The 11,462-nt window shown below is 43.0% G+C and overlaps 1 protein-coding gene across 1 annotated transcript; it reads left to right on the top strand.

Moving 5' to 3' along the window:
- Positions 1 to 8,796: 8,796 nt before the first annotated feature.
- On the top strand, positions 8,797 to 11,222 carry CCR75_002568 (uncharacterized protein; the record flags this gene model as incomplete). Its single annotated transcript, XM_067960665.1, has 2 exons — positions 8,797 to 8,885; positions 8,948 to 11,222. 2 exons carry the CDS (start codon positions 8,797 to 8,799, stop codon positions 11,220 to 11,222), a joined length of 2,364 nt encoding a protein of 787 aa, XP_067818824.1.
- Positions 11,223 to 11,462: the final 240 nt, after the last annotated feature.

Genomic DNA, 11,462 nt, shown 5'->3' on the forward strand with positions numbered 1-11,462 from the left:
TTTCCCGAAGGCGATCACAATAGTACATATTGCTGCGGTCCCGGAGTCGATCACAGCCAGACGCAGTGCTCGTGGCTTTGTAGATAGATACAACATTTCGACTCCATGGGTTACCCCGTGAACTGATCTCAGATCGAGAGCCCAAATTTACAAGGGAATTTGGCAAACTGTGTTCAAATCACTTGGAATAGAGTTGAAAATGTCAACTTTTGATCACTTTCGAGACAAATAGGCAGACGAAGTATGTAAACCGTATCCTCGAAGAGATACTTCGCGGATGCGCCCACTCTTTTACTAGTTGGAGCGAGTTATTGGCGATGGTAGAATTTACCATCAACAATTCAGTGCATGCTTCTACAAAGCATAATTGTTTTACTAAACGGCTAAAGCCATCCATGTATACCCACCTTGATAGGGAATGACTCTTATTCAAGGGGGGTCTCCTTCGAGCAAACAGCTTTCTAGCTCTTGCTCATCACGCATAAACCTACGGTCAATGCGAAGGATCCCAATAATGATTTAATCAACATTGAAGTGGACAAACTCAGTAATATTAATAGTGCTTTTACTGACTTTGATAACGATGCTGGAAGACTCAGCATCGAAATTAATGATATTAGTGAGAACAAAAATGCTCTCACTAATAAAGAGACTGATATCCCCGAAGAGCAAGCCGCTCGCGACTGAAAACAAAAATAGAACCGAGTCACCAGGTGATTCCCTGTTGGCTAGAGAAGCAGTGGTCCGTTTCGCACAGGTTTTCATCGCTGATGTGGTGGGCCGACAGAAACGGAACTCGGACAAAAATGGGATAGCAAACATTCCTACATTTAATGGTAACGACCTAGTCCTACTATGTACGGTAGACCTACTAGGAGATGTAGTGACGATAATAAATTACTGCCCAGGTATATCGGCCCTTTTCGTGTACTAAATCGCCAAGGCAATGCGTACACGATCGAGCTGCCTCGTAGTATGCGTACACATCCTACATTTATGTTGGGCGTCTCCGCCCGTACATCAGTACGAGGCTTCTTCCGATTCCGGAATTTCACCGTAACGGTCTAAGGCATCCGCCAAAGCCTGATAATTACGAGCCCAAGCCTGATGGTTACGAGCCAAAGCCTTATTGTCTTAACCAAAGTTTGAATCTCTTGGACCAGACGTTTCACTCTTTCTTCCAAAAAAGAGAGATTTTCTGACATGCTGTCACCAGCTCGTTTTGAAGGGAATGATGTGTCCTTTCGTTCGCCAGTTGATCAGTCGCAACCTGCACACAATTTCTCAACTGGTCACGAGAAACATTGTCAACCGTCACTGCTAACTCGCGGCGACGGGATTGCTCGTGATATATATCCTTCCTCAAATAATAAAGGGTGTGATCCAATTTCGATGTAGATTCGGGTTCGTCAGACGAGGTGAACCCGATATTCCCTCTCCTTCCACATCCCTTGAACGCCCGTCGAACCACCGTGAGGTAAAGGGTACTCGAACGAGTTATTTCGCTCGATGGCGAGGGTATCTACCCTCGTATGATAGTTGGGAACCTCGTTTCCAGCTGATGATGGACCATCCTTCTCGACGGAGTGTCCATTAGAGAACGAGCGCTTTTCGCGCTCGTACAAAGGATGTATGTTCTCAGTCCCTTCGCGCATCTCACAAGGGATAAGCGTCCTCCAAAGAGGATCTTTAAGGGACTATGCTTCCTTAAGGGCATGAGAATGGCTATCAACAAGTCTGTGCGGGTGGCCTATGAGGCCGCAAAGCCCGACAGCTGCATTGATCTGAGCAGCTTTCGGTAACGCAAATGTTTATAAGTCACCTCCTAATCCCATCGGAGGCAACTGGAATATGTCATCCGTTGATGCCATTGCAGGTGACATGGACAAATCACCTGCTACACCAATTGAGGTTCACCTCCGATGGGATCACCTCCTAATCCCATCGGAGGCAACTGGAATATGTCATCCGCTGATGCCATTGCAGGTGACGGTGACAAATCACCTGCTACACCAATTGTAGGTGACTGATCCAAGTCACCGTCATCTCCCAACTCAGTGGCGACTGGGAAGGCCACCGGATCACCCGGGGTCGAGTGCGTTAGACATTCGCGTTTTAACGTGACAACCAAAGAGGTGATGACGAGGTTGTTCGACTCGTTGGACCTCTTGGTGCGGAGTTATCTAATGATGACTCCATGGGCGACGACTACTCTGGTGATGTTAGTTTACGTCCCCACGAACGAAGGTATCGTAAGGTAAAGAGTGCTGCTCCTGATGCTAGTATGCATCACTAGAAAAGGAGTGATTCTAAGGATCGCTTCGAGAGCCATGTAGGCGTTAACTTTAACATGGGCCAACAGGAGAGGGACCTCAATACGTTGCGGTTCGCTCCCGAAAAGAACCTTGGTTGTTCGACTCATCCAGGCTTCACAAGCCTGGTGAGGATGAAACGATATTTGTTCATCGATGCTTTTTTCCGACATCAGTGATACAACTGTAAGCGGGCGAAAGATGGCACACCTTTTTTCCAAGCTTAAGAAGCATTTGAATAGAATGTGCACAGCACAGGCCGTGAGATCTGGCTCGACAAACTGGATGCTTTCCGCATACGGTTCAAAAAAGGACCTTAGTCAGTGTACGCTACAAACTGCACCGATTGTCTAGAGAGGTAAGGATGCCTGGCCTCTCGTGAGGGGAATCATGTCCATGCTATTATAAGGGCGCACGTCGTTCCACTGCATAGAGGAGAACATTTGGAAAACAGGTAGAGAATCGAAGGTTTCCGGTTAGGTACGATCCATTATACCTGTTCCTAACTCGTTGATAGTAATTTGGACACGTGCTAGTCTCTAATTAGGTCATTATATTAATTTACAATAGTGACATACGTTATTTTTTATATAAAAATCAAATTTAAATTAACCCTAGGTTAGGGTCTCAGTGTACGCGTCCTCAAAACCCTCGAATCCTCAGGGGACACCGTTTGCTAGTACTGGTAACAGTACTGGTCAACCTACACTGAATACAGTGTAGGTGAGGTGCCTTGGCTACTTCACGTACACGACGTGCAAAGAAAGGTTCTAAGTAGCTAAGTAGTCTTAGCTACCAGAGATAAATTCTAAGGCTTTGAAATAGTGAAAAAGTAAAAAAAATGTACTAATATATTAATTTTCTAAATAAAAGTCTTCTATCCTTTGGCTTTAACATATTGATGACTAACTAATCAATGTACCTCAGTGCGCGACGCCCTAATCGTGTCTTGTTACGATTGGCGTTTTTTAAACTTATATCAACTGATCAAGTGTTGTTGCGTCAATATTACAAAATTTGGTAATATGGATCTATTAAGTCAAAATTAATAAAGATAATAAATCTAACTTCTTTATCTATATCCTCATAAGAAAAATAATTTTTATTATTTAGGAAATAGTATTTATGTAACGGGACAACTTGTTACATCACCCCCCCCCCATTAACCAACAGTTAAAATAGTGACTGATGTGAGTGAAAAAGTAATACTATTACGTTTTCCCTGTAAATTTTTATATTATAATTTCTTTTTCAAAATTCCAATTTATTGCTTTATGATTTTGTTTAAATTCAATTTGTTTGCGCATGGTATCGAAAACAGTGGGCGTCGCATGTGAGGCAACAAAGCTGACAGCTTCACAGCTTAGTGCAGCTGTTAGCGATAAAAATGTTTCTGTAGACGCTGATGCGTCTACTGCGGGGAAAAGTCACCTGCTACTCCCATTGTAGGTGACTGTGCCGAGTCGGTGTCATCGCCCGACTCGGTTACAACTGTTAAGGCGTCAGGATCGACCGGGGCCATGTCCGTTAAACCTGGGTTCTAACGTGACAACCAAGAGGTGATGACGAGGTCGTTTGACTAGTCGGAACTCTTTGATGGGGACTTATCTTGTGATGAATTAATGAACGATGATCACTCTGGTGATGTCAGAATGGATCACCAGGAACGAAGTGATCGTAATGGTCACTTCTGTAAGCATACTACTAGTGGTACTAGTATGCATCAACAGAGACGGAGTGATTCTTGATAACAGCTCGAAAATAATGTAGGCGTTAACGTTAACATGTATCAATGGGAGAGGGATCACAATGCTTTGCGGTTTGATTATTAAAGAAGCCCTAGTCACCCTCTAAGAGCAACTTGACCCGTTATTCTGGTATGACTAACGATCGATATCAACTTCATTCAGGCTTCGCAAGCCTGGTGAGGATGAAACGGAAGATTTCATCGATGCCTTTTTCCGCTATCGATGGTATACATGCGGGCAAAGGATGTCACTCCTTTGATCCAAAGATTGGGAAGCATTTGTACAGAATGCGCAGAGCATAGGCTGCAAAGCCTGGCTTGACAAATGGATGTGTAACGGGCTAAAGTTGCCCTAATGTTACACAGTCCCCATAAAGTACACTTGGTGCACTTAAGGGGATGGTCAAATACTAAATAATAGCAATTACCAGCATTCGGGTGTGGTGCACATGTGTGATCAACCCTTGTGTATGTGATGCACATGGTGCATTCACATTAGGAGGGATGACGCCCAGCGTCATCCGTGATGACGGCTAGCGTCATCCTTTACGAGATATCTAGAAATATATGCTCGCAATACATATTAAGTGTTATCTATAGAGATGAAATTTTGATTGGTAAAAATAGGTATTTATATTTAATTCTATTAAATTTTAATCAGTCTGAAAACTACTTCCTACTTGGTAAGTGCGCACGAGGAGCCGGATTACCGCTCCCGTGACGAAACTTACCCAAAGTACTTAGTGTGTTGGGTGAGGTCACTAACGCACCCACCACAACTACCTCACTGCACGCAAGAGAAGCAGGATAAACCGCTTCCTCGCTGTGCTAGGATGTGTGTCTAAGTAGAGCGTGGCCACATTACGACGTGCCCGCCTACAGGATGTTTTCCATGACCGGTTCGAAAATGGACTGTAGTCGGACATCGGCGTCATAACAGAAAAACGAAGCTGTTGCATGTATCGGGCAAAAGCGTTATCGTACTAATCGAATATGTGCGGGTTGCTCTGAGACGCTCCGTGTTGACAGCTGACGGTTTGTCAGCACCTAAGATGTTTTTTTATCTAATGCAGAACCACCCAATGGATCTCATAACTGCTCCGGGTGTAACAACTTCACGGGGAGCTGACGGTGAGCTCAGATATTTTTAAGTCCGTCCGACGTGCGAAGGTCGAGGACGGACCGCATAGTGCTAAAAAGTGCGACGAGATAAGCAAAGAAGAAGGCAATCCAAGCTAAATGTGTTTATTATTGATATGAAATAAAAATAGTCGACATAAATAATATACGTCGATCACAAACAATCTCTTAATGTTTTTCGTAGATAAAAAAACAGATAAATTTTGATATAGTTTGATTACATGTGACCACTTTAGATCATCAGAATAAATCCTTCTTCTACTCCTAAAAAGCAAATTGGACATTTCTTATGACCAATGTAGTTTGATTGAAGATAGGGTGATATATGCCTAATCAAACTAAATGTCCAATCTCTTGTTACGAGAAGCAAATTTAAAGTCTGTTCATGATCTCTTAAGTCTTTTTTATGTATTATTGGAGATGGTACCTTATAGCCACGTTGACCTTTGTATATATGTGAGTTAGAGAAGCGATTGTTGCACCCTATGCTTTTTGCTAATCATAGTCATTCCGATTATATAACGGCTACTCCTTCAAAGGTTGATAATATTCACTTGATGCCAGCTTTACCAAAGAACTTCTACGAACTCATTTGAAGCATAATCTAGCACGTTTTGGAGCTAAAAAGGAGAATGCTAAGAAATTCTGTTAGACTTTAGTGTAGAACGTTTACAGGTCGTTTGGTGATTCTTATTTCTTATTTAGAGCTTATGCAGTTCGTTACGTTGACGAGCACTGTTAGCACTCGCATGGTCTTTCTGACAATCCCTTTTTTTGGCCTTAGGTCTCGCTGGGACTGAGTCCTCTTAAGATTGTCATGGTCCCGTTTTCTGTACAGCCTACATATCCTGATCAGCAATAACTTCGTCGTTGCACTCGAAGACTGAATAAGGTCCGTCGTGCTCAATTATCTCCCAATAAGTTTAAGGCTCCTGAACAATGCGAGATCCAAACCCTCTACACGCGGAACAGTCGCGTCGGCACCCACTAATTTTGGCCGTTCTATACACAGCATCATGTGTTTCTGGAGCGGATAATTTAATAGAAGGTTATAAGCAAAATTCCAGTGAGTTGTCACTTATATGATTTTTCATTCTTATAGGAGGTGTGAGGACTGAGAATATGAGATCGAAGCAATAAAATGGTTATTATTTCAGCTGAGAAATGCTATACTTTAAAATTGATTATTTTAGTTTCACTTGGTAGTACTTTGTGGTCCGCCTACATCCTCCGCGAGATGCATATGCTTCTCGTTTTTAGTAGATACGTTATATTTACGAAAAATGTTGAATTCGACTCCAGTCCAGAGCGATTACTTGAGTCTTGCACAAAATGCAGAATATCATGGGCATTAAATGGGTCGGTGATCGCTATTATTGCGCATTACGCGCCTAAGCATTAAGCAAGGTTCTTCAGCACACAAAGATTAGAAAGACGGGGTACATTTGTTCAATCAAATATAAAACGATATGACGCTTTAGATTGTCAATCACACATACTGGTAAATTATGAGGTGCTTACACTTGATGATCATGCGATTTCAGCTTGAAGAACTTCATAAAGCAATGTTTACAGGCATTGCGGATATTGATCATTCTACGGTTTGAAGACATGGTCTCAAGCATTAAATTGGAAAGGCTTGCATTATTTATTATATTGAAATATTGCAAGTAGTTGAATAGACGTAATTTTTTCTCTCCAACTGTTATATATTCATAAATGGATCAATATTCTCTTCATTTATCCACCTTGCACTCGCCCCGATAAACGCTATTGCTTATGTGTGCGGTGATCGGACAGGGCCAGCTTATAAATATGACAACAGAGCCAAGGTGAGCCATCTATCAAGGCCAAATTCGAGGGAGGAAGACCGAAGACCTTCAACACCAGTTGGCAAAGCAGGGCAGTCCGTGGCCAACTTGGGTGCATCAGCTGTGGCGCCTGTATCGCTTTTGAGGAATTTGGAATTGGCATAGACTTATATGATTGTATGCTAAGAACGGTTGGTACTTGAGGGAGTCGTGGCCAGATAATATGGTGAGGTTACCTGAGCAGCTTTTTCGGTTAACGTAGGTCAGATATGCCACTTACGGGGACCGCAGCACGAAAACAATAAGCCAAAAACTTCATTAAATTGACAGGGCATTTATACTGGCCCCAAATTTCGTTGGTGTGATTTTATATTGCTTGAATGAATGCATAAACAACGGACTTTTGGGGCTCATGGCATTTCAGCGATGTGTCACTGATGGGAACGGATAGCGAAATAACTAATTCGCACGCAAGAAAGACGAGTATTTAGGTGAATTCGGCTGGATCTAGTCGATGCAGTTGTGCGTGCTGACCTTCCGTCGGGATTTGAAGATCAAGGAAGATGCAGTACTGTAACGCTTTTGACTAACCCTGAGAAAGAGAGTCGCCGACTCAATTTTAATAAATGGGATGTCTTGCACTTTTGTAATGCATCTAGGTAGGACTGCAAACAATCAAACGCGATGCAATCGAAACGATAGGTCAACAAGCTCAATACTTGGACGGACCTTTTTAGAAAAATCGATATCAAGATTTGGCAGGTGTGCTGACGTCGTCGCACTTATTGAGCCTCAAATCTCAAAGAAATCTTGCCCGACATCTTGCTTCTAAGACATATATTAAGCCGAATGATGAGGCTTGATATTCGTGTTTGCTATGAAGGATTCGATAAACATTTTTACAATTTCGAGAATGCTACGTGAGATTACTTTCAGGACAAGCGTTATGCAATTGATTAGGCAATCAGCAATGTGCATAAATCGCATAATATTGTAATGACGGAGAGAACACAAGCAATTATGAGCGCCGTGTTATTATTATTGAAAATTTAACGACACGGTGTTATGAGTAATACACTCCATTTTGGCTCAATTTGTTTAGCATTTTTATGCCAAAACTTGATTAACCCACAAAAGTAGAAACCTTGATAAAATTGCAAGTGGAGTACAGACGCAAAACATTTCGCTGTTGCATCAATGAAATGGGTTGGATTGCACGAACAAAGAAGCTCACGTCCTCACACGTCACAATTGTTAGACATAGCATTGTGTTGTTTTAAAGCAATTCTGGTAGAAAGAAAGTTTATTCAAAATACTACCGGAACATATCCAACCAACCTAAGAAGTTATATAGATACCAACCTAAAGAACTTGATGTGATAAAATATTAATAGCCTGCACGGCAGTAATTTAAAAATAATTATTTTAATAAGAAAGGTACAAAATTGGTAGACTCCATGAGTTATCCTTAAAGACCACAACGCTTCGATTTACTTACAGTACAAAACAATGCTTCGAAAGGACCATTCTATGGTCTCTCTAGCTATTCATGAAAAATGGTCGTTTCTATTAGAGAATGTATGGTTAGCCGCACAAGGACGTACTTAATAAGAATGTGGTCGAAACGCTTTTTTTGTGGTAAAGTGTCTCTTAGAGTGATCACTACTCCGGCTCTTACTGATTGACATATGTCTTCCTGGACCCCATTACGCAACATCACTTTAATTTAGCAACTCTAGGGACCCTTCCATCGACAATAGCCTAAAACAACCCACCAGTGAGACATATGTCAGGTTCGCTGCTGCAAGTGACATCCAGCAGCTTCTTCCGCCTCGAGTGTGACCATGAGCAACTCTTCCAGTCTGAGTATAAGCGGTACGTCCTGCATGGCGCTGTCCATTAAAAATTCAGCAGATTTTTAGCTTTTATGTACGCAGAAGCAACCGCACTAAGGGTTTAAAAATCCTGCGATGCTTCCCGCATTGCTGTCCCGACCATATTGACAGAAGCTATTGTGGCGCATCTTTAAGCGTGCGAATCCAACTAGCAATTCATTTAGTCGGAAATGCTCCAGCCGAATTTCAACCCAGTAAGGCATTGGCGGTATTTGCTCGCTTTGAAGCAGTCAGCGACGTGAGTCTTTGCACTGGAGAGTGCGTCGAGGTTGATATGATGCAGCAAAGTGTTCAAACAGAAATTAATTTGGATGGACAGTGGATTGCTGGTGTTATGGAACGGCCGTCGGCTATAGTAGTCCCACTACGAGATTTAGATGCTCAACCCTCTGAAGTGAAATCTTTGGTATATCATCTGAACAGCAAAGCTATTCCAAGGTGGTACTATGATTGGGAAAGTGGAGCCAACAAGGCGCAAAGACTTATGAAACACACATTGAAAGCATATGTTATGGAACGCGTAGCCGTCGATCGGGACGATAATTTCACGACATGTGCAAGCCCAAAGGCGCTTACACAACTGTTTAAGGTGCTTCACGTCGTGTCGTCAACGGAATTTACCGTCATATCTTATCGAAGAGCACCGCTAGATGCATCGCATACACCTGCGCATTTGGTTAAAGCAGAAAGGCTGCAACTTCTCCGGGACGGATCTGTTTCACCCAGTGGTAATGGGGCTATGGACACTACACATCAAATAAATCGTCCTAAGACCTACCCGCTGGTCAGTGACGAAAGGTCGAGGCCTATCACTCATCATCCTGATAACGTCATAGCGGACCGTAAACAAGAAGGTTCCATTATTGGAAAAAAATATAGACACGACTCGAAGCATTGTCGACTTTTATGGACAAGATCTGACAATACGGACTCGGTGCACCCTCTGAAAGACCAATTGCTATGGGCACATAGCAATGCACTTGCTGTGGTGGCGTCGAAGAATATGGCTTTGTTATTAGCGTTTGCGTGCTGGGTGCCAATACGGCTGTATGCACCTTTTGTTGATGAACTTGTGGACGCGATCAGAATTAAATTTCTTAACAAAGTGACGTTTAATTCATTAAATGAACGTCGAAACGATTGTTTTACACGGCTTCTGCTTCATCACTCTTCTATCGCGGAACACGGGCATGCTGCTAGAGGCAAGACGCTTCCATTTGAGCCGGAAGATTTGCTCCGATTGGCTTCGCGAACGGTATTTTGGCTCTTTTCACGAGACACACGTCATTGGATGCGAACGTTTTTTTGCTCAAACTCCTCGCGTGTGCTGGATAAAAAAGCTATGCGCTTGTGTTATATCCAGTTTCTACAGGAAATGGAAAAGCAGTTAAACGCAGTAGTACTTGCCGCGTCATCTTTTCGGAATCTGTCCTTAATTACAGAGCAAATAATTGCTGCCGTCTATCGACACAAATGTCTCCACAGTCGTCGGCCACAAGTGCGCCAAATTTTAACTGGCCATGAGTTTGCAGGATGGACCATGTTTGTTGCACAACTGCGAGACACTTACATCAACGCTGCCCCTTTTCAATTGAATGAGCGGATTGCGAACTTCAGGACGGCTTTTCCTCCTCACAATGCACTCGAGTGCGATTTGAATGGCGAGTGGCTTCTGGATACGGATGAAACCGAGTGTAACTTCAATGAAGCCATGTCGGCTACTAGTCGCACGATGGATCCTAATTCTCACGTGCCACCTATGTCTTTAATGTCGCTAGTTGATATTTTGTCTCAAATTATTAGACTCGAGATTGCTATTGATATTCAAGAAAATTCGCTTCGCGTTCGTGCACCAAATGGCGTAGCTGGTAGCCTAGACTGCATGCATTTGGTGCTTGACGGCAAAGCCCGCGTATATCGTATGCTCCCAAGCGGGTTGTCCACGTGTGCTGGAGTTGGAGTGTTAGGAGACTATTTTGGCGAAATGCGTGTCGACGATCCGAACCAGCTGGTGATATTACTTGAGCTGTTTTATTGGTCCCTAGATGATGGGAATCCGTCTTTTCATGTGCGCATGTGCATTGAAGGAAGCAGAAATGGTCAATTGACTGGCACTGGTGATATTCTAGCAACCACAGGATTAAACTTATTCTCGGCAGATGAAATTCCTCACGTCAGAGAAATGTCACTGCGTGCTAAGCGCGAATTAGTTGATACTGCTATCGCAAGACGCCATCACGGTGTCACTCCACCCAAAGACACTCATATTATGCCGTGGGACGAGTACGGCAGATTTCGCTTGTGCTATCACAAGTAGTGTTGTAAGCTTTACAGTGTAGAGATTTGAGTATTAGGATTGGCAAACTGGGTCCTGCTCCATTCAGTGCGGTATATTACTCATAACAGAAGCGTGCTTAAGACCTTTAGGCGAAGTGCTGCCTCGATGCATGCAGCTTGTGTTTGATGGCATGAAAAACTCGGACTTTCTGATCTATGTCGAATTTCCACTGCATTCAACAAAGGAATTTGCAAGCTTAATGATTTGGTATTGTTATCA

The sequence above is a fragment of the Bremia lactucae genome, linkage group LG10 (assembly GCF_004359215.1).
Source record: "Bremia lactucae strain SF5 linkage group LG10, whole genome shotgun sequence".
Lineage (NCBI taxonomy): Eukaryota > Oomycota > Peronosporomycetes > Peronosporales > Peronosporaceae > Bremia > Bremia lactucae.